The sequence below is a fragment of the Psittacula echo genome, assembly GCF_963264785.1.
Source record: "Psittacula echo genome assembly, chromosome: 23".
NCBI lineage: Eukaryota > Metazoa > Chordata > Aves > Psittaciformes > Psittacidae > Psittacula > Psittacula echo.
Genome location: NC_137748.1, coordinates 3,537,731 through 3,564,295, shown reverse-complemented (window position 1 = coordinate 3,564,295; position 26,565 = coordinate 3,537,731). Strand labels below are relative to the sequence as shown.

The 26,565-nt window shown below is 54.6% G+C and overlaps 1 protein-coding gene across 1 annotated transcript; it reads left to right on the top strand.

Moving 5' to 3' along the window:
- Positions 1-373: 373 nt before the first annotated feature.
- IGF2BP1 (insulin like growth factor 2 mRNA binding protein 1) lies at positions 374-25,430 on the top strand (the record flags this gene model as incomplete). Its single annotated transcript, XM_080633593.1, has 15 exons — positions 374-548; positions 1,482-1,542; positions 18,761-18,809; positions 19,263-19,314; positions 19,953-20,016; positions 21,453-21,725; positions 22,372-22,506; positions 22,728-22,850; positions 23,046-23,181; positions 23,281-23,403; positions 23,689-23,805; positions 23,967-24,041; positions 24,294-24,425; positions 24,605-24,718; positions 25,271-25,430. 15 exons carry the CDS (start codon positions 374-376, stop codon positions 25,361-25,363), a joined length of 1,722 nt encoding a protein of 573 aa, XP_080489719.1. The 3' UTR covers positions 25,364-25,430.
- Between the last annotated feature and the right edge of the window lie 1,135 nt (positions 25,431-26,565).

The window sequence follows — 26,565 nt, the reverse complement described above, 5'->3', positions numbered from 1 at the left end:
ATTTTCACTCCTTTTTCCAGGTCGGTTTTATTTAGAGGCGGTGCCCGGCTGCGAGAGGCGTCCGGTAACAGCCGGTACCGCTCCGCCGACCGGGGGGGCCCCCGCCGCCGCCCCCTCCCCAAGGACACCCCCCCTCCTCTTCCCTTTTCCCTTCCCTTTCCCTTCCCTTCCCTCCTCCTCCGGCAGCCGCCCCCTTTCCTCGGAGGAAAACAAAATCCATCAGGAAAAGGAAGGATAAAACCAGGGAAAAAGGAAAAGCCGGGGACGGGAAGGTGGGGGGTGAGGAGAAGCAACCCCGCGGCCGGAGCCCGACGGCGCGGGTGCACGGTGCAGCCCCCCCCGCCCGCTCCGAGGCCCCCCCGCCGCCGCCACCATGAACAAGCTTTACATCGGGAACCTCAACGAGAGCGTGACCCCGGCCGACTTGGAGAAAGTCTTCACCGAGCACAAGATCTCCTTCAGCGGCCCCTTCCTCGTCAAGTCCGGCTACGCCTTTGTGGACTGCCCCGACGAGCAGTGGGCCATGAAAGCCATCGAAACTTTCTCGGGTAAGCGGCGTCCTCTCGCCCTTCCTCCCTCCGCCTCCTCCTCTCCCCATAGAGCGGTGCCCACCCCCCTATCTCCGGGGTTCACCCCTCATGGGGCCCCCGCGCTGCCCCAAAAGAGCACCGGCGAGGAGGGGACTGGGGGGGGAAAAGCGGGGTTTCCATCCCCCCCATACACCCCGTATCCCCCCATCCCCTTCGCAGCCCCCCCAGGCCGGGCTCGGCGCGGGGGTCCCGTCGCGGTGCGGATGGAGGGGTTGGGACTTTGGCCATTTTGATTTGAAACTGGGTTTCCTGGGGCATGTGATGTGCGGAGGAGCGCGAAGGTCGCCATGCTGCTGGCGGGGAGGGAGAAAGCTCCCGGGAAAACGAGGAGGCTCCAAATCTTTGGAATTTTAACATTTTTTGGGACCCCCCCCCGGCTCCCCCCTCCCCTCCCGGCTCCTTCCCTTCCTCTCCCCCCTTCCCAAAAAAAGGAAAAAATCCGTATAAATAACCCCGCCGCGGAGAATCCCACTCCATTTTCCAAAGAGAAATCCATTCCTGCCATGGAGTTCCGATTTTTGAGCCTTTTCATGGGGTCCTTCCTGCCTGAAGGACTTCTTGGAGGGATGGAACGAGGCGGAATTTCCATCCCGGCGAGGAATTGCTCTTCCAAATGTTATTCCTCGTTTTCTCGTGCTCCAAAGCAAGATGAACTCGGGCATTAAATATTCCTCAGGAACATTGTCCAGGCAGCGAACTCACCACTCCCTCCCACCGCTTCCCCAGTTGAAGCCAGTCTTCCATTGAATAAAATGCACTTGTAAAGGAATTGGGGATGTGTTTGTGCGGAGTTGGTTGTAATGGGGATGCGATGGGGAGGTTTCGGGTCTTCTCCAACGCCTTCTGACCCCTCCAGCCCCGTTTTAAAAGCCAGACCCGTTTTGTTTTTAGGGAAAGTGGAGCTTCATGGAAAACAGCTCGAGATTGAACATTCGGTCCCTAAAAAGCAAAGGTAATGCCGTGTTTTAATGGCTTTTCGTGGGCTTTGATTCATTTCAGTCGTTGGGGAGGGGGACATTTAATGGAGGCAAAAGAGATTACACCTAAAAATGTGCGTGTAGAAGAGGAGCTGTTGGTGCCTTGGCCTTAGCGCGGTGCGAGGCGGTTTTGAGGCTCAATGTTGCATTTTCTTTATTCTTTCACGTAATGGAACTTCCTCTTTGAGCAAGTTTGAAAAGGGGGGAAAAAAGGCAAAGAAGGAGAAGGTTGAGCCATGATCCCGCAGCTCCTCGGCCAAGGTGACGGATGGCTGAGGTTTGGGTTGGGGTTTTCAAACTTGTGGCACTGGAAGAATTTCCCAGCCTCGCTCGGCTCCTGTGCAGCGAAATGGGCGAAACCTTTTGTTTTCCAAGGGAACGGCAAAATTAAATCAGAATCATCATAAACCCCATAAAGATCTCTCTAATTTTTAAGTGGAATTTGCTGGGATTTGGCGCTGAGGACTTAAAAACAACAAGCCATGGGGCTGGTCTCGCCGTGCCGTGCCGAGCAGGGATTTAAACCCCAGGCGCTGGCCTAGCTCCTACCAACCATCAGCTTGGATTTGGGGGCAAGACCCACGCTTCCTGGCGCTTTCCATCTCTTTGCCACAGCGGCTTCGCCCGCTGCCGCCGGCCTTGCCCAGCCTGGCCCTCTCCATCTTCTTGGCTCTTTGTTGTTGCGCGCCGGACGCCGGAGCAGCCCCGGCACCGTGCTTCCCAACCCCGCCGGGGCTCGGTTATGGGCTAGAAAGAGTGGTTTAAATGGGGGGGTTATTGTGCAGAGCATCCCCCTCATTCCCAGCTCCAGGAGGGGCCGCCCGGGCTAAGGGTGACTTAGTTCCCAACCCCAAATAGTCCACGTTGGATCGCGCAGCCCGAAACCCGCGTCGGCCACGTGACGAGGCGGTTACTTCAACGGGCGCGGAGGGAGGCGGCGAAGCCAACTCTTCCTTCCCAAACTCTTCCCGGTTCCTTCATCCCTTGGTGAACCCCTCCTCAGCTGGGCAATGGGAGCCTGTTTTTGGGGTCCCCCCTTGGCCTCCCTTCCGTTTGCTGCCCGACTTTGCATGGCCAAAGGCAGAGCGGGCTCCTCCGGTCCCGAAGGCAAACCCCAAATCCATGCGGTCGTTCCCTAGCCAAAACGTTCCTGGTATTTATTCCCTAGCAGCTCCTGGCAGGGAGATCGATGGTGCTCCCGTGACTTGATGTGGCTTAAATACGGGCGAGTGGAGGGGTGTGATTGGAAAAGCAATTGCTCTATGAGGGGTAACATAATAATGCCTAAAAAAGCCACCCTCTTCTGTTTCCTCGGCGCTGCTGGATAATCAATACGTCGGGGGGGACCAGATTTTGACCTCCCCCAAGAGAAATGCACTAAAAATGGGAATATTCCTTCGGTGTAATGCAGAGAAATGCTTTGGGGGTTTGTGTGTATGTGTGAACTTTACAATAGGGGGAAGGAAGGGTTCGTGTTTCTCCTGGATCTCCTGAAATCTGTGCTGTGCCTCGTGTTTAGCTGCTCAACTTGGTTTTGGGGGGGGGTAAAATAAGCTTCCCCCCCCCCCAGGGTGCTGCTTTTAAAGGGACAGGAGCCTCTGTTGCGTGTTCCACAGGGGCTGGGGGAGGTGGGAACGGGGCTTGGTGGGGGGGTGTGTGTGTCCCACCCCCTTCCCGGCACCGCGGTTACTTTGTCTTGCTTTGGGGAAGCAGTTTCTGCTCCTGGGTCGGGAGACGGCAACTTTTTGGCAACTCCTTGTGAACGGGGCAGGTTGGAGCGCGGGGGGGAGTCATCCGGTGCCTTTTGCTCGGTTCTGGGTTGAGCGAGGCGGGGGAACTGCCTCCAAAGGGAGCGATTTGGTTTCTCCTTTTGCCTCCCTCCCTTTCTGCTTGTTTTTCAGACTGGATTTTCCAGTTTAAAAGCCCCTAGAACAGGAAACGGTTAATTAAGTGTGAGCAGGGAGGAGAGAATCGGATGGGTTTGGTGGGATCAAAACCAAGCAACCTCCTCCCCCCCCCCCCCCCCCGCCCCGACCTGATACTAATTTCCCTCCCCCTTAGAAATGTAGGAAAACAAATGATGGGCATTGCTGGGCTTCCAGCTAATCCCTAAAATAATGACAGTCATAATGCAATAAAAGTTGGCTTTTTGGTTGTGTTTTCTGCTGGTTGCAAGGGGCAATGGGAACGCTCGGTAAAAGTGATTTTGGGGGGGGGGGAGGGTTGTGAGAAATGAATGTGTCCGGTTGGAATCGCACGTTGGGAAGGAACCTTTGCTGCTGGTGTGTTTCCTTCTTTCCCATCTCCCCTCCCCGAAACCCATCAGAGGAATGAATGAGAAAGGCTGTGTTAATATGGCAGCAGCAGGAGTGATGGGGGGGTGTAGCTGCTGCCGTGGAGTGGCCGAGGAGGATAAACTGATTTGGAGTTGTTTCATTACAGTGATTCCTCAAATAACACTTAAAGCTGGGAACGATGCTTATGAGCATGGGAACCATTTTAACGAAAGATTTGAGAAGTATCGGGCTGGAAAGAAAACTCAGTGGGGATAAAGCTGTTGTTTCATGGAGCAAAATGAAGCTTCGAGTTGGTTGGGATTTGTTTGAAGCATTTCATGGCTGTTGGGGAGTTGCTGTTGGGTTTTTTGCCTTGAAGTTTGCTGATGGAAAAACTTGGCGAAACGAAAGCGGATTTTTCCCAAACTCTTTCAAATTATTTTGTTTTATTCTCCTGAAGGTTAAAAAGGGGAAAAAATTCCTTAAGGAAAAAGAAAAAAATTCAGTTTTCCTATTTAGGGTGAAATATGAGGTTGGGGGGGTTGGAACCGGGAAGCTGAAAAGCCCAAAGTCGTTGGGGTCGAAAAGAATGAATGAATGAAGAGAGGAGGAGGGGTGAGGGGGGAAAAAAGTGAATCCATCAAGCAGACATTCCAAATATGAGGAATGTGGAAGTGAGTCGGCCAGAGAGAATGAAACCGAGTAATTGAGGAGGGGGGGGGAAGAGGGACTGGGGTTGATAACAGCCCATAGACTTAAACCCAAAGGGCTGTTTTGAGCAGAGCTCATTCACAAGCAGCTCAGAGGTTTGGAGGCTCCGTGTGCTCCCGAGCAGAGGTGGGAGCTGTTAAATGTCGTTAGCGATGGGAGGATTTGGTGTAGTGCATGGAAATGGATGGAGAACGCCGAAAAGTGCCTTTCCCCCCCCCCCCCCACTTTACTCCTTGTCTCAACTGAACGTTTTCCCACCGGAGAAAGGTTCCTTTTGCCTGTGCAAAATGGGGCAATTAATTGTTCCTAACGAAATCCTGAGCAATGGCTCGATAACAGCAAGGGGGATTCCTTTGTTTGTCAGCATCAATCCCAAAATGTGCCTTCCTGCCCCGTGCTGGAGGGATGAGCTGGAAACCCAACTGGAAACCAGCTCGGGAGCTCTTCCCCTTGTTGAAATCAAGACACTTGTCTTAAATGGGGAGATAAAATGTGCTTTGAATCCAGCCTTGAATCCATTCTCTTCCCCTTAACCCAAGTCTGGTTTACAAGTTAAGAGTATCAGTAAAAGGAAAGCAACACCCCTGCTGCAAGCAGGGCTTGCAAGGGAACGGGCAGGATGAATGCTCCTATCTGAGGATGTGGAGTTTAAGGGGATTTGGTGTTTTGCTGCTTTTTTGGTTACCAAAAAGGGGAAGAAACTCGAGTTCTTTGCTTTAGTTCTGAACCCCCAGCTTTGAGCTGAGAGCTCTTTGCTGTCTCTGAGAATGGTGGGCATGTGGGAATCAGCATGGTTTGGGTTGGGAAGGACCTTAAGATCAGCCAGTTGCAACCCCCCTGCCATGGAAATGAATGCATCCGGATGCTTTCCAGCTAGGAAAAACTAGAAAGAATTTGTTGTGAAATTAATCCTTAATAATTTGTCAGGAAATTTCATCCGTGAGCTCTAAACCTGAGCGAGTTTTTTTGCCAGAAAGGTTAAAATCGATGCAAAATGTGTTTACCAATTTAGAGCCTGAAATGCTTTTATTTCCCCCTTTCCACGTGGCAAACCTGCCCAAGAAATTGCGATTTAACTTCTCCGCTGGAGCGACTCAAGTTCGGAACCTGCAGGAGATGGAGCCCATCCCATGTGGATGCTCTTTGTTAAAGAGCTTGATGCTTTTGAATCCCAGAAGCAAAGAAAGACCTCGAATTCCCTGGAGAAGTTTGGTGGCGATTGCCAGGACCGAAGCTGCTGCTCTGGTTGAATTCGTTTCTATCGTTGCCTTTTGGGTTAAACCCCCCAAGCAAACAGAGCTGTGGGGAAGGGAGGGGGGGGTTCAAGCTCTCGCTTTGAAAATTGAGACCTTTCAGCACTAAAAAACCCTGAAAAAAGGCGATTTCTGCCCCATTCCCATCCCCCAGCGCTGTTAATGCTTTCCAGAGCTGCCAGGAGGGGTTGGGGGCGGAGGGGGGGGGGGGGGGTTCAGGCTGCTTAGGGTGGCCCAAGGCTTTGCAGCTCCAGGCTGGAGCAGGAGGAAACGTCTCCAGCCCCTTTTCCCTGCCGGGGTCAGAGGCTCCGGCTCCTGCCTTTCCGCTGCCTCCCGGACCTGCAGGGTTTAGGGATGGACGGGAGGTGCCTCTGTCGGTGCCGGGGGGAGGTGCTTTGGTTGCTTCTTTTTCCTCTTTCAGTGATGATTTACGGGGCAGTTTGCATGGGGAGAAGTGGGAGCCCAAAGCCAATGTGTAAGGAAGCCCCCAGAGGATGCTGCTTTCTTTCCCTTGCCCAAAAACTTAAGTAGGAGGAAAAGGGGGAGCCTGAAACCTGGAGGGTGCGCGTTTCTTTTGAGGGGGAAAAAGGCTTTTTAAAGAGCTCCCAGAATTTGCTGGTTTGGGTTTGGTTTGCGGCTGTTTTTCTTGGAGCTTTTTGGGTGCAAACCTCTCATTTAAATGATGAGAGACATTAAAAAGCAGAAGCGAGGATGTGCACCCCGAAATCAGCCCCTTCTGCGCAGCACCGACTGCTGCCTCTTTGGGTGTATGGGTGAGAGGGGTTCCCACTGCCGGGCAGACCCCGAGAAACCCTGATAGGGCAGGAGGAGGAGCTTGCAGGCTCTGTCCTTCCTCCTCACTGATGGGTTGGAGCTTTTGTGCCCCTTTGAGTTCTTAGTGTCCAGTTTGAAGCATGGAAATGATGTGGGAGGATCCTATAGGGAGTACCCGGGGGGGTACAAATCCACTCACCCAACAAGGGGCATGGGAGAAACGTGCATCAGCGATGGATGGGGCTGAAGTCCTGGATCCTCCTGCACCCGCATGGGGATGGCTTTTAGCTGGGAGTTGAGGAATAATGTGCTCACCTGGAAAAGCTCCTCTTAACCCATTCTGAAAGGAGAAGCCCGGACCCATAGGGGTGTTTGTCCACCCTGGAGATGTGTGGTGATTTATCCCGGTCGCCTTCCCAGCTCGTCTGCTCATGACCAGGAAACGTGTGAATCCTGTGGGAATTCAGCTCAGGAATCTTTGCTGGGATTTACCTGGAAATCCCACGTTTATGCTGCAGGAGGTGGACCAGGGGGGCTGCAGGGGTTTTCCTTGTTTCTGCTGCATCCTTGCGTGTTTGCTGGGAAGCTGTGGGATGTCCTGCACTGTGGCTTTTGGGTGCTGGTGCCTGGTCAGAAGGGAAGCTTTCGGGTGCCCAAGTGGTCTGTGTATGCTGGAAAATGCCTTTGGGAGCCTCTTCATCCTCCCTGTGCTGTTGTCCTGGGTTAAGGCTCCTGCCTTTACAGCCCCTGCATGGGCACTTCCCGAAGGAGAGGGATAAAACCTGAAGGGGGGGGGCAGTTGATTGCGATGCTGGCTGGGAGCTGGTGGAGCTCAGTGGGGAGGGAGAAGGGGACGCCGGTGGGGAAGTGCTGAGAATGGGATGGGAGCAGTCAAGTAGGGAGGCAGGAGCAAGAGCATCCCTCCTCTGCTCCCACCTCCTGATGCAAAAGAGCAGGGAAGCGCAGCCTTTCCATGGGGAAAAGAGGGAGGGGAAAAAAGCAGGGAAAACCAACAAACGTAAAGAAACGTGTCCATGGGCCTGGGAGGAGCCCTTGTGATCCGTCAGGAAATGGGTCATTTATTTTATTGTAGCTGACACTTGGGAGCCCTGACATGGTCCGAGCTGAAATTTCACACTTTCCTGGCTACTGGAATGGTCTGGGCCATGAGGAGCAAACCCGGGTGGGGAAAGCAGCCCCTGCGCCCCGGCAGAACTGGGTCCGTGCTGTGATGGAAAGAGCAAAGCACCAGGGTGTGGGTGGGAGATGCTCTGGACACGGGTCCCACCGCGAGGAAAAGCCGCCCCGCGCACCAGGAAGCGCTGGGAGCTGGCAGGGCTCCACGCGGCGGGATGCAGATCCCACCCGGAGCAGGGTGTTGGGATGTGTAAACAGCTCTGGAGATTACAGGGAAATGGATTTGCACGGGAAGGAGAAAGGTTTGCCTCCGAGGAAGGTCCTGCTGTAGTTTGCCTTTATTCCAAGGTGAAAAGCAGAGATCCTGCGGGAATTGCCTCCTGGTCCGGAGTGGAGAAGAGACGGGAGAATTGTGCTCTAGAGCCAAAGAAAAGGGGAAAGAATATTAAGAGAAAAGGGCTCCCAGGGCCAGATTTTCACCCACAATTGGAGCCAGATTTTTCCAACTTGCATTTGAGCATCTAAACAGCAGCTCTGCTTTCGGAAGCTCTTAGTGCCCAATGTGCTGAGCCCTCCCAAAACACATCGGGCTGCTGGGATCCTCAGTGTTTCTTGGGATTTGGGTACCTTTAAGCTCTTGCCTGCATTGGGAGCCATTGTGTTTCATGTAGAAAGGGTTGTCGGACTATTTGGGGATTTAACAGACCTGAATAAGGGCCACAGAGCTTCTGCCTGGTGGGATGGGGACGGAGTGATGCCTGAGATGCTCCATTCTCCCTTCCAGCTTCACATTTCCTCTGGCTTTGCTTAAACTTCTGCACGATGCAAGGCTGTGGGATCAGACCTGCTTGAGTGGCACGCACAGAAGTACCTGCAATGAAATGTACCCGTAGGAAGGCATTGCAGGCAATAGCAGCATTTACCTGTGAGGTGTCGGGAAGCGCTGTGTCCTCAACAGCAGCGCTGCTGGGCTGGGGCAAGCTCTGAGGTTCTGCCTTAGGACCAGGAGCATCCATCTTTATCCAAGTTATTCCTTGGTTCTTACCGGTTGCATTCAAGCAGACTCGATCACACGTAGTCCTGTGTGTATATGTATATATGTGTGTGTGTGTGTATATATGTGTGTGTATGTAGATCTATGTGAGTATATGTTTTCTTTGCTATGAAGGCGCTCACAAGTGTTTGGTGATCTCCTGTGGTTCAAGCCTCTAGCATAAACCTATTGACAAACAAGTTGATCAAATGAGCAAGAGCTAAAGGGAAGCTGTGATTTCTCTAAGGAAGAAGAGCTCGGGGCTGCTTTAGGCTTTTATGGGGCTGTTTGTTGGGCTGTAATTCCATGAGAAGCCAAGAACCTCGTATAAATATTGTGCTTTTAGGCTTGGCATCACAAGGCTCCGAAGGATGTGCTTGTAACCAGGGAAGCCACCCGTTTGTGGGAATGGGGCTGCTTCGATGGTAAAATGTGGCAGGTGCTGAATTTGAGCCTAAATACACAACTTGATATGAACTTTATGTAGTCATTGTTCAGCGTTCACTTGCAGCTGGACTAATAATGCAGCCAATTGCTCTGACATCTGCAGCCTCTTCTTGCTTAGGGCAGAGATGCAAAGTGCCTGTGGCTTTTATGTGTGATGATGGATTGGGGGGAGAGAAGACTTGGCCTTGAATGAAGAGCTTCCCAGTTTATCTGCCCCATGATGTTGTTCCTCACTGGCCCACACCCCTGCACAGTGCAAATCTCACCCTTAGTGTCCCCAAATACTTGTTCCTGCAGCTTTGGAAGCTGCTTTCTGCCCCTCTTTGTGCCAGTAAAACTTGGCGATGGGAATGCTTAGGGAATGCAGGCAGGGGGGAGGGCTTGAGCATGAACTTGCTGAGGGAAATGTCCAGATGAGACCCTCAAACCGTGCTGGGTTTCCCAAATGGTGCCTTGAGGTTCTTTGGGGTGTGTTTGTTGGGTTGGCTGTGCCAAAGCAGTGCTGGGCTTTACATGGTGCTATTTAACCTGAAGTGAAGCAGTGCAGTAGTAAAGCCCCATCTTTGCTGTTTTCCACCTCCTGCCCTATCCTACCCCAGCCTCAGCCTTTTCCTTCTTGTTCAGGACTGAATTGGCAGGTTCTGATCATGGGCTTTAACTTGTGTTCCGGCAAGAGGGTTTCCACCTTGGAATCCAGTTCAGAAGAGCCCAATCAGTGTTGCAGCTTCTGGAGTCTCCCTTTGCTTTGATCTGGGAGGGTTTGTCTGCCTGCAATCACTGCACTGGTTCAACCTGATTGAGCTGGAAAGGGACCCAGTGTCACTGGCACAGAGCCCCACGTGGTGCCTTGTATCAGGTTTGAATCCAGTCTTATCTGCCAAGTCTGCCCCATGCAATCCTCCAGCACTGTGACGTTGCATTGGAGCAGCCCTTGTGCTGCTGCCTCCTCCTCCAGGCATAGACCTCAGCCAGTGAAACCTGCACAAGTCACAGGTTTTGCTTCCTCTTCCTTTCTGGTGCTGGTGCAGCTTGAGGTTCTTGGGGCCCTGGAGCCCTGCAGCTCCCCTTGGCTTTAGCAAATCCTTCCTTATTTCCCCTGCTCAGAGTGCTCCGAGCCTGTGGGGTTTGGAGGGGGCCAATACCCCACTGCATGGGGGGCTGGAAATGAGAGTCAGTAATTCCCCTGGCCGCTTTCTGTAGCCAAAATGTTACAAAAGGTAATGGCTGACACTGTCCATCACCCTTGTAATGGTGCTTCATTAGCAGGGGATCAGAGTGGTCTCAGAGCCACTCGAGAGCATGTGCTGATGGGGCTTGGGGTTCCTGCTGACACCGAGCGTGTGGGAGCTGCCTGCAGCTTCACTTGGCTGCTTTGTGAAGCCTGAACTCATCTCAAAGCATCCCCGAGCCCACAGCACCATCAGAGCCATTGAAAACCAGTTAGAGAGGAGCCCTGGCACTGGAGCAGGGCAGAGGTGCCCTCTCATGGTAAAGAGAAGAGGGCGAGAGGTGCCTGGGCAGCCCCCAGCTGCCTGCCGGAGCCCCATCCCCGGCACCCTAACGAAGGCACCCATGAGGAGCCGTGCCCGTGCTGTGGGTTTCACCATCCCAGCTTTGCTTTTGTGCCTTGATGGATTTGGGGGGGGGTGGCAGGAGATCTGGTGGATGAACCCCCCCTGTGTTGGTGCCTGGCACAGCTCCTGGAAGCAGGAGAATCAATGCTTAGGCCCTTTTCTATTCCAGCTGGCCCTGGTGGGTGAGGGACGATGCTCTGAGATGTGCAGAATGCACTAAAATGCAGAATGTGCTTTATTTTGTGTGTGCTTCTCTTCAGGTTTTTATATCCCCATCAGGGCTGGAGGGAAGCCGAGAGCAGTGCTTTGGTGCTGTGAGGCCGTACAGGTGATGCTGCCTGCTCCTTTAGACTCTGTTGTGTTGTGGTGGGCTCGGAAGTGCTTCCAGGTCCACAGGGAAAGGATGGGGAGAGGAACAAGTCCCACTTGTGCCACCCCTCCACGTGTAATGGCCTGCAGGAAAACTTGCCTTTAAGCACCACATTTGTTGCTGTGCTCCCAGTCTGTCCGGTGCCAACTCGTGGGTCGGGTTCGATTGAAGATCAGCTTGAGGGAACCCACTGAGTTTACCTGCGCTTGGCTCTGGGGCATGTTCAGAGCATCAAAGAGCTTCTCAATCCATGGCAACGCTCCAGTAACTTAGAATGGGAAGATAATGCAGAATGGATGCATTGTATGAAACTGCTCCATCCTTCCTCTCTATTACTTACTGCTAAACTTGTCCTGCCCGTAGGTACTGGAGGTATTGACTTTGGCAAGGACTGGGTGCAGCAGCCTGGGGGATGACTCTGGGCAAGTTGAGGATAAGAGGTTTTGAGATCTCTCTACTCTTTTGAAGCACCGAGGTGTTGGCTCCTCTCAGAGGCTGGCACTTTGTAGCGTGGATGTGGCGTGTGCTCCACGCCAGCATCATCAAGGCAGGATCAGTGGGGAAATGAGGAGCGGAGAGGAAACACAGCAGCTTCGTAGAGGAGCATTTCCCAGCTCTGGGCATCAACCAGTCCCTGCCTTCCGCACCTGAGCTGGAGCAGCTCTTCTAAACCAAGGACTGAGTTCACTGAGGCTTTCCAAGGGATGCTCACGGGTAACTCATGAACAGACCTCATCTATTACCAGGTGTGGTTCTCCGGGTACAAAGCGGTTCCCAACTAGAATCATAGAATAGAATCATAGAATGGTTTGGGTCGGAAAGGACCTTAAGATCATCCAGTTCCAACCCCCCTGCCATAGGCAGGGACACCTCACACTAAACCAGGTCACCCAAGGCTTCGTCCAACCTGGCCTTGAACACTGCCAGGGATGGAGCGTTGACGACTTCCCTGGGCAACCCATTCCAGTGCCTCACCACCCTCTCAGTAAAGAATTTCTTCCTTAGATCCAATCTAAACTTCCCCTGTTTCAGTTTGAACCCGTTACCCCTTGTCCTGTCACTACAGTCCCTGATGAAGAGTCCATCCCCAGCATCCTTGTAGGCCCCCTTCAGATACTGGAAGGCTGTTAACTAGAGCTAATGGGGAGAAACCAATTAGATTTATTAGGCCAAGACCCAGTTCTGACTGCTGAGCTGGTTGATGGGCAGGATTAACCATGGTGTGCCAAGGCACGATGAGTGGGTCTGGATGAAAGTCTTGATGGGCGATGTGTTCCTCTGAAATCCCATGGCCGGGTCCCTCCTCCATCCCTCCAGCTGCAAGAAGCCAAACGGCTTTGTTGGCTTGGTTTGATCTCCTCAGGAGGGGCCTCTTGAATGAAGGCATGAGCCTGGTTTTCTCTCCCCTTTCCTTTCTGCTCCTCTCATCTCGTCATTATGGGTATTTGCATCTTTCCTTCCCAACCTCCTCTTCCTTTTATTCCACCCCTAAATCTCTGCCCTATCAGCTCCGGCTCTGCTCCCGCATGGGCACCGCTGGGACTCTCCCCCCTTGGCCAGGGCCCCCAGTGAGGAGCAGCCGCTGAGCACGGGGGCTTTGTGCTGGTGTTTGGTTATGGAGCAGTTGGTTCTTTGTGAGGGCAAGGAGGTCGCTGGGCTTGGAGGCCAGGATGCCTTGAATGCAGCTTGAGGTGGCACAGGGTGCTCTTAGAAGAAAGGGTGTGAGGGGTTGAGCTGGTTGCACATTGAGTTGAGGTCTGGTGGGAGGAGGTGTTCTGGGGATGGTTCTCTGGGAGACCTTTGCTGTTCCTCTATGGGAGATATGGAAGTCAGTGTTTGCCATTGTGGCTTTGAGGCTCGGAACTAACGTGATGCCTCCACACCTCAGAGCTCTGGTTTTAGGCCCTTTGCAGACTCAGGGGGAGACTTTTCCATGGCTCCTCCCCATCCCTGCATTGAGGTTTTTCCTCCACACCATGAAGGCTCTGGAAGTTCAACCTAGACCTCTGCTGGGTCAGGAGCTCTGGCTTCAGCCAGCATTCCAGTATCTGCCTCTGCTTAAGCAGGACTCAAACTCAAACCTTCGTAGTGCTGCAGTTGAGGAGGGAATGGGGATCGTCAGATTTTGCCCAGGCATCACCTGGTGAGTTGGGGGTGTGGGTTTCCTCCTGCCTTGCCACTGTGGGAGTGCTTCCGATGAGGACCTCGGGGTCCTGCTGGGAAGTCCTCATGCAATCCATGGGTTGGATAGCACAACCCCCGACCAGCACATGGGGAAGTGGAGATGCGGTGGCTTGGAGGGGAATGCAGAAGGCGGCAAATCACAGGAGAAGTGGCCAAAACCTGGAGCAGATCCCATCCAAACGTGGGGATGATGCTTGGAGGTGTGGTAGGGATCTGCTGTGGGCTTCCAGCAGGTACCTCCTCCTTTGTGCCTTTGTTTCCTGGTTGATGCAGGGAGGTGAGGGATAGTATTCCTGCTTCCAGGAGATGCCGGCAAATCAGGAGCCTATCAATTTATAAGGGAAAAGCAAGTAATTCCTGCTACAACTTTCCTCCGGGTCCCCTTGGCAACGTTTGTGTCTTAGCAACCACATTTTCCTATTAAGAAATGTTTAAAACATTAAAAAACAACAACAGCACCACATTAAGCACAGGATTAAGTGCTTTCCTGAATCAAAGCCTAACTAGATAAATGAAATGCTGTTAATTGAATCAGGGATGCACTGTGTTTTCAGCCCCCAAATTTGCATAACATTTGCATTTGATTGCAAAGCCATCATTAAGGTTGTTCAGTTCTAGTAGGGTCTCCCCCATGTCTCTGGCTTTGCACGTTCTCCTCCAGCCCCGAGGAGCTGTGTCAATGGTTCTGGTAAGAGATGCCAGGATGGGGTTGGGATTGGGGAAGAGCCCAGAGCTTGGGACAGCTTTTGCTGTCAGTGCTTGGTCCCTCAGCATCTTGGTGTCTTCAATCACTTCTGCTTTGAGGAGTCCATGGAGGTGGATGGAGGAGGTCCAGGAGGTGATGGAAAAGAGAGATGCTGTAGCAACACCCCACAGAAAGTGTGTCTGGGCTGCGTGCGGCTCTGGTGCGACTGCAGAGCTGTTGCTGACCCCTAATGCAGAGCAATGCAGGACCAGCAGCTCCTGCTGCAGCGCTCAGAGCTGGAATCAGCCCCTGGCTTGGGGGCTAAAGGGAAGTCAAATTGTCCCAACAAAACCTGGATCCGTGGGGGAAGAGGAAGGAAATCCGTAGGGCTGGTTGCACTGGAGATACACACACCATGAGGCTGCTTCACTTGTGGGGGGTCACCCTGTGCGTGGAGCTTGTCATTGCTCCCTTGTAGAGCATCCCGTGCTGGTAACACAGGTGGCTGTGAGTGTCCGTTCCCTCTGGATCACAGGGAATGTTGTCTGGGGCTAAACGCTCCGAAGGCAATGGTCAGGGTGACGTGAGCATCCCGCTCCTCCATCCTCCTCTCCTCCCAGCGCCCGTCTCTCCATGCAACCAGTGCTGGTGATGCTTGCAGTCAAACCCATTGTCCATTGGTGTCCAGCCTGTGCTGTGAGGCTCGATGTGCCAGGAACATGGGAAGGAGGCACCTCCATGTGCAGGAACACAAAGGAGCGACCGGTTTATCCCAAGCTCTGCTGCTGACCCGCTCAGGGGCTGTGGATGCAGGGATGCTCCTCTTGCTGTGGATGCAGCTTTGGGACCTGTGGCCAAAACACTGCTGGGAGCAGGCTCCCGCTGGTCCCCGGCCAGGCTGCCTGCTCCTAACTCACCAGTGCCCCTTCCTTGCGTCCCTGCCACCGCGCCAGGGCAAGCCAAGGAATTACCAGTGGATTCTTAATGAAGCAGGAGGCTCTGGCCACCCTCTCAAAGGCAGTTTCTGGGGCTGCATCCCGAGGGATGAATCCACGCTGGGATGTTTCCTGGTGAGAAACCGAAGCAGAAAAGCCCCAAACCCAGAACTGAATTTGGGGGTGCTTTAAGGATGGTTCTGCCCCCCTGGCTGGTCAGGGTTTACTGCGCAGGTTGGTGCTGTCTTCATGCACCCAAGGGTGCACGGCTCTGAGGATGCGGCACCGGGAGCCAGCGATGCTGGCTGTGCTCTGGGTGTATTAGGGACACAGAGTGGGTTCCAGCTGGCTCCAGGGCTGTTGGAGACAAGCAGTGGGTGTATTCTGAATGAACAAAGCTTTCCTTTGCTGCCACGTTTCCCGTCTCACCTTGGTTTCTCCCTTCTGGAGAAGAGGTTCCTCCTGGTGTCCTTTGGGTTTGGTCCATGTGGTATCAATGGGCATGGAGCGAGCACCCGGATATTGCAGGATCCCCCTGCCCCTTTCCTGGGTTCTCCGCTTGCTCCGTGGGGCTTTGCTCCATCTCTTTGCTGTTCCCTCTGGTGAGGTTTAACCTGTTGGTGTGTCGAGCTGTTCAAAGAGCCGGCTGAAGGACAGCCAGTGATGGAGCAAGTCTTGATGAGTAGTGAGGGGATGACCCAAGATGCTTGTCTGTGGTGCTGGTCCTGTTACAGCCCAGGTACATCGGGGGAGGTGATTTTCCCCCCCCGGTGAGTCCAGTCCCTGGTTGGGGAGGGTTTACTGAAAGCATCAAGAGATTCCGAAGGCTTCCTTTGCCTCCCGGTCCTGCAGGACACGCTGCAGATCCGCATGGGGCTGCCAGGCGCATTGACGGGGTTTTGAGGGCTGAAGGATGGGTGCAGTTGAGATGTTCAAATCCATCATCGCAGGCATGGAGCAGGGGCAGGGCTACACCAGGATCCATCCCTGGGACCTGCGGTTCCTCTCACATCCCAGCACTTGATCACCCTCCTCTTTCCCCCTCCATTTCTTCTCTTTTTAAGTGGAAACAAGGCACCAGCGTGCGCTGGAGCTGCCCAGATTTGCAAACAGACGTTTCTTTACCAGGTCCATCGCTCTGTTCCGGCTCATCCCAAGGAGGATCTGGGAGGCTTCTGCCTTTGCCATAAGCGGGGCAGCGTCCAGCAGAGCTCTTGCCTTCTCCATGGGCTGGAGGTGCTGCTCGGGGGCTCCTGCCCATCCGAGGGGCACGGGCGCTGCTCTTGGCAGCTGAGCTTGGGCGAGTGGATGCTGTGAGATTCCCTTCAGCGGCGCAGGAGGAGGAGCTCCTGCCTTTGGCACATCGTGAATAGGCAGCCGGGAATTGCCGTCTCGCGGCGTTATTTGTTTGGGGGTGGGAGCGGGCAGAGCCGGGCTGTCACGTTCCGCGGTGGCAAGGATTCAAATAGAGCAGAACCTGCTCCTAGCAAAGGCTTTATTTATTCATGACTTCCTCTGTAATTCTAACCACAGCCACTGCCGAGCGCCCGGACAGAGCCGGAGCCGAGCATCATCCGAGGGGAAGTTCCACCCGCTCTGAGGCAGCTCCGTATGGAGCCAGACCTCACCGAAGGGTGATGGATGTGGCTCCCATTCCACCCTCCCTGGGGCAGGATGGGCACGGATGGGCCAGAAGTTGAGCATCCCAGGGGTTCGTGGGATCGTGCTCTGCTTTGTGCCGCTCGCCTGCCTGAGCTGATAGAAGACCTTTCTCTCCCTACAAGCGTGGCCTTGTGGGGATTTAATATCCATTGGTGTTGGAGGCCGTTAGGAGCAGAGAATAATCCCGGTGCTGTGGTTGGGATGGGAGGAATTGCTGGGTAATTAACATGGGATAAAAGCCGTGGTGAGGGGCAGAGCAGCCGCACACCTTTCCCTGCCTTCAGGGATGCGGGGGATGCTCTGCCCGCCTGGCTGCTCCAGCAAGCCCAGAGAGAGATCTGGTTCTAGGGGGGCTCTTAGGGGGAGCAAATGAGATGCCACCAGCAGAATGACCGTGTGGGGACATAAATGGCTCTTTTCTCTCCATAGCACATTGGATTCCGGTCACGTATGTGCAGAGCACATGCTCTGCCCATGCAGATGCTTGGAGCTATCTGGAGAAGTTTCCGTGGCAGGGGTAGGCGGTGGGAGACCTTCAGGGTTTCCTCTGTCACTTCACATCCTTTTGACCCTGCCTGGACTGGGACATTCTTCGCATTCTGGATCTCTAAATCTCTCTCCTATTCGCTTTAGGATGTGGATTAGCATGTAAAGGAGAGATCTGGTTTCAGAGTCATCTGTCCGCCCCCCGGCTTCCTGCAGCCCCTCGTAACACGCTGTGATTTGAAGGGTTGGGTTGGTTTATTTTCCCCTCATCCACCTGGTTTGCATCTGGAGCAGCGACAAAATGTGCTGTGTCGGAGGCTTCCCAGTGGTTGAGCTGGTGGGAGCACAGGAAAACCTCTTTCTCTTGTGCTTCGTTGTGACTTTGGGGGGGTGGGGGCTGCCCCACATCTGCCTCTTGCATCCCTCGGAATCTTTGGGAATCTTCGGTGACTTTGGGAAACATTGGCTCTGGTTTTGTTTGAAACCAGGCGACCGGAGCCAGCCCTTTCAGGGGTGTTGATGTGCGAGGCTTTGCATCGGAAGCATGGGTCAGGGGGATGCTGGAGGCGGCTGCTTTTGCCTCGCAGGATGAAGGGGCCGAAGAGGGCTCCATCCTGACCTGTGTGGCTGAACCACGTTGATGGCTTTGGGCAGTTTCATGCTGAGGTTTCTCCTCTCTGACAGATGAGCTGAGCCACCTTCTGCAGTTGTGTCATTAGAAGATAAGGATCCAAAATCTCAGTTTCTCTCCTTTTTTTGGGATTATTTCACACATAAATGCTTTGGATTTGAGGCCTGGGTCTGTGTTGAGCAGGTCCAAGGGTATTTACCCAACATCAAGCTGCCTGCATTTATAGTATCTTCCTTATCTTTGGGTGTCTTAACGTTCAGTGGGTTTGGTTGTTCCTGAAGAACAGGGCAAGGAGGGGGAGCAGCCGTCCATAGGGATCTGTTTGAACGTGGCTTGCACCCACAAAGCTGCGTCCTTCAAAGCCTTAGGCACCTAAAGATGCCATTGCCTTTAGGTAGGGGCTCTTGGGGTGCCGGTAGCTGTGGTGCTGTGGATGTGCTCTGGTGTGTTGGGTGAACCCATGGCTGCTCTCAGCTGTCTGCAGCAGCTGCATGATGGGGGGGACGCACACAGCATCCCCAGGGCAAATTTGGCATCGGAATTACAAAAAGAGTTTCTATTTTGGGAAAAGCGAGGTTGGGAAGAGCCTGAATTCGAGTGGAGAAGCAGCCTGGGACCATCTCGGGTGCTGGAGCTGGGTCCCACGTCCTGATCTCACCGGTTCAGCATCACAGAATGGTTTGGGATGGAAAGGACCTAAAGATTGTCCAGTTCCAACCGCCTGCCGTGGGCAGGGATGCCTCACACTAAACCAGGGCACCCAAGGCTCTGTCCAACCTGGCCTTGAACACTGCCAGGGATGTTCCCAGCCATGCCCATGTTAAGGCTGCAGCTGGTGGCTGGGGGGCTCTTGGCTTCTTGTTCTCTCTGAAGCTCCCATCACAAATCCAGTGCTGCCCGGGTGTGATCAGCCTCAGGAATCCCGGTAGCGCATGGAAAGGCAAAGCTTGATTCCACAAGCAGGGGTTCAGTGCGGGGGGGGGGCTGTGTTCTGGACACCGAATCTGCTTTTTAACCACTTCCCTTTTCTTCCAGGAGCCGGAAAATCCAGATCCGAAATATCCCACCCCAGCTGCGATGGGAGGTAAGAGGAGCATGTGGGGAAGGGTGGATGGGATTTAAGGACTCATTTCCCCCTCCCAGGCTTCTGTACTTGGGACTGAAGTTAACTTCTCCTTTGCTTTGTTATTAATTGGGTCTGGTACGAGACCCTTGCTTCCACAGAGCTCATTCCTCTTCCAGTGCAGGAGTAAAATCAATTGGTAGAAGCAACGTGAGCTCCCCCAGCAAAAATCCCTGTTAATAACAGGGTTATGTGATTTATCTGGTGTATAAGGAACAAAACGGATCCTTAATTCCCACCAGCTGACGGGGCTTTTCCTTGCTCCAGTGTCCTGGGGCAGGCAGGAGCTTCCTGCATCTAATTGCTTGTCAAATCTTCATGACTTGAAAGCTGCCTTGATTCATTGATTCCATTTCCCTGCTCTGTCCTGACAATCCCAGTGTAAAGCGGGGTGTTTTTCCCTCCCTTTTCCAGGTGCTGGATGGTTTGCTAGCCCAGTATGGCACTGTAGAAAACTGCGAGCAAGGTAGGACTCAAAAGGTGTCTTTGAGGTGTTTTCTGCCCCAGCATTTTGGGTGGGGAGAGGGGTGAGGATGGACGCAGTTTTCCTTTGCCAGCAGAAATCATGGCTGAAGATGTTGGAGTTTTCTTGTTGTTTTGTTCCCTAGTGCTAAAAGGAGTCCGATCAGTGCCCTTGGGTGTCCCTGCACTGGGTGCATCATTCCTGTGACCCCTATGGGTACCCACCAGGAGCTGATGCAGGGGACAATGCAGGATGCTGATGCTCTCCCGAGGCTGGCCAGGGAGCACCCGTCTCCACTCAGCAGGTTTTATCTCCGCCTCTAATGGTGATTTGTTGAGACAGGAGGGGTTAATGTTGCCCCTGGGATGTTTGATGAGAGCGGAGTCACCACAAGCCTCTTAGAAACGGAAAAGAGGGCTCTGAGGAGCTCCTGGGGCTGTCCCTGGACTCTGCTGAGGGATGCCAGCATGGACTTGGCTTTGGTGCCTTTACTGCAGGGCGCAATCAGGAGCCTTTCTTTACAGCAGGATGCTCTGTGCCGCCCAGGGTGAATCCCAGCCTGAGCGCGGGAGGAAAATGCTTGCAAGCCTTGGTCTGAGGTGTTCCTGGTGCCTTTCTAATCCCTGCCCCTCTCGTTGCAGTGAACACGGACAGCGAGACGGCCGTGGTCAACGTCACCTATGCCAACCGGGAGCAGACCAGGCAGTAAGTGCCCTGCAGTCCCCGGGAGCTTGGGCTGCCCTCCCTGCTGCAGATCCAGCCCCTTCCCTGCTTGTGGAAAATAGATTCTGGGAGCCGGATTATCCCAGAATCCCTAAATGTTGCTAAAAATGCAGGGAATCTTTGAGCGCACAATTCCCGAGCTCTGATTTCCTTCGCCTTCAGACAGGCATTGAAGTTTTTAGGCTTTTCTCTGCAGTTCAGAGGGTAAAACCGTAACTTTTCGCTTAAGGAAAAGTGGAGATTTCCTTGTTCCTTCCATGATTTTAGGGGTTTTGTCTCTAGAAAAAGCAATAATGAGACCAAATAACACAGGAGCTGGTAGGCATCAGGCAACACGGGTCCTCCCTGGCTGCTGGCTGTGTCACTGGGACACTTGCAGCTCCCTTCCCATCCTGCCCAGGGAAGATGAGGCTTTTCCACGCTGTTCATTTTGTGTTCTTTCTGCCCTGACCACGTGCTCCGGAATGGGATGGGAGCAGCACTTTCCTTGGAGGGCAGGCGGGAGGAGCACAGGGATTGATGGATGGGGTTTTATCCGGGAAGGCTTCAGTGGCCACGTCTCAAATGTGGCTGCTGTGGCCACGCTGCTGTCCCCAGAGACATCTCCTGTGGTCACTGCCAAAGCGTTGGCTTCCAAAGGGCCCCTGGCTGAGTAGTTCAGCTGTGAACCCCAGGCTTGCTGTGGTCGTGTGTGTGGCCGCAGCAGCCTTCATGGGGGAGCCACTGTCCTGTTAGGCTTCACGCAGTAACACGGGCAGGGAGCTGGGGGATATTCCTGGTTTGTCTTCCTTTCCCTTTGCCATCCACACCAACCCAGTGCTTTGCACCCCATAGGGTGCAATATTTTGCACTTCTTTTACCAGCAGGAGTTTCGTGCTGACAGTTTTGCTCTCCCCTGCGCCTTCCTACTGCAGGGATGCGCTGTTTCATCAAGCATCTTTCTCTGATTGCTTTGCATCCTGCGGGGATGGGGCTGTGAGCAGGGAAAGGCTCAGTTCAGCCACTTTGGGTTTGATGTGGGTTCATTTGGAGGCGCTGACCACTTTGGAGCTGCGGAGAGCGTTGGCCAAAGCTGCCTCCTTGCTCTTGCTGCCAGCCCCATCTATCGACAGCTTTCAGCTCTTGCAGTCCCTGAAGTCCTGCCAGGAAAGGGATTTGAGATGCTGGCCACAAATCCTGAGGAGGAGATGTGGGAATCGCTCCCTGCAGGATCCTGGCCTTGCCCCGGGGGCTTGGAGGGTTCCCCTTAAAACATTTGGGTTCATCGGGGTCCCCACAGCCCCAGTGACATCTCCTTTCCCTGCTCCCAGTGTTACCTTGCTGGGCGTTACGACCCTGCTTCGGGTCAGGCCGATGGTGCCGCTCAGTGTGGGAGCGTGGCAGGATGGGTCCCTCACCCAGCCCCTCTCCCCTTCCAGAGCCATCATGAAGCTGAACGGGCACCAGCTGGAGAACCACGCGCTGAAGGTCTCCTACATCCCTGATGAGCAGGGGCCGGAGAACGGGCGGCGCAGCGGCTTCGGAGCGCGGGGTGCTCCCAGGCAGGGCTCCCCCGTCACCGCAGGGGCCCCGGTGAAGCAGCAGCCGGTGGATATCCCGCTCCGCCTCCTGGTGCCCACCCAGTACGTGGGTGCCATCATCGGCAAGGAAGGGGCCACCATCAGGAACATCACCAAGCAGACGCAGTCCAAGTGAGTCCGTTCTCCCGCGCGCTGCTCTGCGCCTTGTGGCTCGCAGTGATTTATGAGGTTGGATTATTCTGGGCTGTGAGAGGCCCCTCCAGCCCCTGTGTGCTGTGCAGGGCAGTGTCCAAGAGCCACCTTCCCATGCCCTGCCCCAGCCAGGCCTCTCTGCCGGCACTTCCCTACGTGTCTCCCTTTGCTGGGACGGGACCCAGGCAAGCACACGGGGAAGTTGCTGCTTCAGCCGGTCTCATTGAGCACGTTCTTGTTGAGCTTCACCCCCCTGCTCTTGCGTTTGACCCCTGAGCTTATGTTGGCTCCAGCTCTTGTCCCCCAAGGAAGGCTTTATCTAAGACGGGGAGTGATGGACAGCCCAGCCCAGGCCCCAGGCACGTGCTTGCTCCACCACTTCATCGCTCCTGTTGCTTAAAATAAATAGATGCTGATGCCTTATTTGGGTTTGTGTGATTTGAGCTCCTGACCGCTGCGTCCGCGCCGAGCCTCGAGCCCAGAATTAACTCCTCTTGCCTTCCCGGAGTGCATATAACCTTACAGTGGAGCGTGAGCTCCATGGGGAACGCAGCAGCCGGCACTTGTGCTGCTGGGAAGCTGCAGAGCTGCTTCCTCCGCCCCAGCTCCCGTCCTGTGCTTCCAGGATTGACGTGCACCGGAAAGAAAACGCGGGAGCCGCAGAGAAAGCCATCAGCATCCACTCCACCCCTGAGGGCTGCTCCGCTGCCTGCAAGATGATTCTGGAGATCATGCAGAAGGAGGCAAAGGACACCAAGACGTAAGGTTTCCCCCTGCCTTTCTGTGTCTGTGCATCCCTCCTCACCAGGCTGTGGTACCAAACTAACACCCAGGTCCTCGTGATGCTCCCGTGTGTGCCGGAGCTTTGGTTTGGGAGACTCCAAGCAAAGAGACTGAGCTCCCTGCATCCCCCCGTACCAAATCCCTCCTCTTCTGGCTGCAGTGCTCCTCATGTTGGTTTCTCCCCATTCCTCTCTCTAGAGCCGACGAAGTGCCTCTGAAAATCTTGGCCCATAACAACTTTGTGGGGCGCCTGATCGGCAAAGAAGGGCGAAACCTGAAGAAAGTGGAGCAGGACACGGAGACAAAAATCACCATCTCATCGTAAGGCTCCTCAGGGCCTGGGGCAGGTGGGGAGGATGAGGAGGAGAGGGGTCAGGTGGGAAGCCAGGCTTTGTATTGTCTATATTCCCCTTCATGTCCCTTCAGCGTCCCATCCCCATCCCTCCAGGGCTGCAGAGCTCAGCACCCCCTGGTGTGATTGCCTGGTTTCGGCACTGATGGTGGCTTTCTCATCAGCTTGCAGGACCTGACTCTGTACAACCCCGAGAGGACCATCACAGTGAAGGGCTCCATTGAGAACTGCTGCAAAGCCGAGCAGGAGATCATGAAGAAAGTGAGGGAAGCCTACGAGAACGACGTGGCTGCCATGAGTGTGAGTGGGGTTTGTCCTGCCCCGCGTTCCAGCTGATGGGAGCGCTGCAGGGGGATGCCCTGGTAAAAGCAACACCCGTTCCTCTCATCTCACCCTCAGTTGCAATCTCACCTCATCCCTGGCCTTAACCTGGCTGCGGTTGGCCTCTTCCCTGCCTCCTCCAACGCGGTACCTCCGCCACCGAGCAGCGTCTCTGGGGCCGCGCCGTACAGCTCCTTCATGGTAGGTGAACACCAGGCAGCAAAACTACTCCTGCTTCCAGCTCGGGGGTCTTCAGACCCTTGTGATGGTCAGGGTGATGTCTTCAGCATCCCCTGCTGTGTCCGCACGAGGTCAGGTCCGGCACGGGTGCAGGATGTGGCCTTTCAAACTGTTGTGTATGTGGTGGAGATGCTGCTCAGACGCAGCAGTGCCTCAGCCCTGCACCCTTGGGAGAGATGTGGGCATCGCTTGGGAGGGGACTTGGAGCCTTGATCCCTGTGGTGACACTGAGCTCTGTATCCGCAGCCTCCGGAGCAGGAGACGGTGCACGTCTTCATCCCCGCGCAGGCGGTCGGTGCCATCATTGGGAAGAAGGGCCAGCACATCAAGCAGCTCTCCCGGTTCGCAAGTGCCTCTATCAAGGTAGGGTTGTCCCAGAGAGACCTTCCTGGGCTGGGAAAACCACTGGAAGAGCCCAGGCGATGAGACTGGAGACCTGGTCCTGCGGTGCAGGGGAGGGAGGGCAGGGGCCATCCTGCCTGTGCTGCTCCCCACTGCAGCCACCATCTCTCTTCCCCCTCCAGATTGCTCCCCCGGAGACGCCGGACTCCAAAGTGCGCATGGTGGTCATCACGGGCCCTCCGGAAGCTCAGTTCAAGGTTCCCCCTGCACTGTTGTCGCTGGGGGGGTTCAGGGTGTCCCTCTCTGCTACCCCATGGAGCTGGAAGGGAGGAGGAGGGTGCTCACCCCGGTTCTGACCCCCCAGCCTGTGGCTGGGTAAGCCCAGCATCAGCGCTCCCAGGGGATGAGCTGGGTTAAAAGCCCAAGGAAGTGGGAATTGGTGGGCTGCTGTCCCATGGCGGGGGTAGGACACCTCGGATGGTGCCTCATGTGCTCCCTCCTCTCCCCAGGCACAAGGCAGGATTTACGGGAAGCTGAAGGAGGAGAACTTCTTCGGACCGAAGGAAGAAGTGAAGCTGGAGACGCACATCCGGGTCCCCGCCTCGGCCGCGGGCAGGGTCATCGGCAAAGGGGGCAAAACCGTAAGCAGGAGCGGTGCTGGGATGGGAGCACCCTGGGGAGGGATGTCCCAGGGTGGGGGTGGCTGCTCCATGCCAGTGCCTGGGGCAGGTTTCCCATAGGATTGGCTGGGATTTCCCGGAGGGGCTTGTCCTTCCCGCACAGTGACCTGGGGAGGGGGTCTCTGCCCCTTTCCCTGCAGGTCAATGAGCTGCAGAACCTAACGGCAGCAGAGGTGGTGGTGCCGCGGGACCAGACCCCTGATGAGAATGAGCAGGTCATTGTGAAGATCATTGGGCACTTCTACGCCAGCCAGGTACAGCGCGGGCAGCTCCGGCACAAGTGATGGTGGATTCTCTGGTGGCTCGTATAGGGTTGTGCCCATGCGTGTGTCCTCCTGCCGGAGGCTTTATTCCGGTGGTGGTTGCAGAAGTGGGTGATGGTGAGCTGTGCTTTCTGCCGTGGGTGGTGGTGTGGTAGGGGAAGCAGGGAGAGCTGCGAGGGTGTGTGCGTATGTGGGGTGTTACCTTCCAAATCCAGCTTCTGGGGGAGAGCACTCTGAAAATAGGGCAGGAAGGGATTGGCAGGAGCTGCTTCACCCGGCCCTGCTGAATGCTGTAGTATCCGATTTGCTTGAGCTTGTTCAGCCTGGAGAAGGCTGGACACAGGGGCTTGGAGCAAGCTGCTCCAGTGGAAGGTGTCCCTGCCCGTGGCAGGGGTTGGAGCTGGAGGAGCTTTACGGTCCCTTCCAGCCCAAACCAGGCCTGGGGTTCTGGGACCTCTCACAATAAGCGGATCCATTGCCCATGCCCCTGGGGTCTCACCTGCGTTGTCCCCCTGCTCCCTCTTTTGCTCTTCTCATCCGCAGATGGCTCAGCGCAAGATCCGGGACATCCTGGCCCAGGTGAAGCAGCAGCACCAGAAGGGACAGAGCGGGCAGACACAAGCACGGAGGAAATAAGAGCAGCACCGACACCAGCGGGAAAAGCGGGACGAGCCAATGCCAGGCTTAAGAGTGGCTGGGAATCAGTTACCGTAGACAGATGCTAACTTTTCATTAACCCGTCGAGATTAAAGGCAGTTTTGATTGGCTTCCGAGGTAGATGGCTTAGGGTAAGGAAAACCATGGGATCCATTTTCAGCTCCATGTGCCAGGACAGCTACTTAAATGACGTGAGAGGTGCTGCTGTGTGCCAGCGATGCCGAGCCCGGCGCGGCACCGGGTGCCCGGGGACGGTGAAGCTGAGTCCGCTTTCATGGGTGCAGCATTCACCCTCTCATTTAAGTAGCCCCTGGAGGTTGCCAGCCCAGCCCGGTGGCTGCAGCTCCCCTCCCTCCCTCCTGCAGCTGGTTGGATATTGCCAGAGTGGCTTTAAGCCTTTTGGAGCAGTGAATTTTGATGATTGGGAAGAGAAATCCCGGTGGATTTTTACCAGCCCCCGTTGGTAACAAGATCCATTGTGGGAATAGTGATAATTAAAATAATAGTGATGATTAAAAGAAATATCCCCCCTTCGTATTAGCACCAAATGGATTGGAGTCCCTTGGGAGCTCTGCACCGCTCCAGCCTCCGAACCACCGGCGGGCAGGAGGGCAGGATTCCTCCTGCCTGTGCTGCCTGCAGTGCAGTGCCTTGTGGAGCCTTAGAAGCCAGGAGAGCACCTCTATTGCCGAGGATGATTTTTTTTCCCCCTTTCAGTTTTTTGAATGTTTCTTTTCATTTTTGGGTCAGTTTAAAGAAAGATTCCCCTTGTTTTTATTATTATTTTTATTTCTTCTTAAGCCTATGAAATAATGGCAGGAGTGGGACAAAAGTGACCATTTTTCCCCATGAGGAGGTGACAGCCTGTCCTAGAGATGAGGCAAACGGCCTACGGAAGGGAAAGGCTGGGGAAGCACCTTTGCTTTTGCCTCTTCCCTTCAAGCAACAGCAATAAAACCACCACCAAAAAGAGGAAGAAAAGCAAAAACCCACCCCTGCTTGGTAGGAAGCATTGACTTCATCTTCGGCTCCTTAGTCATCAGATGATGGGAACTAAACACATGCAGAATGGTTTGGGGGCTTGGAGGGTTGAGCAAGGAGATGCCCAGTGCAGGGGACTTGGCTTTGCTGCCCAGTTCCTTTGGTGCATCCTCAGCCTTGGTTTCCCCTCTTGGAACAGG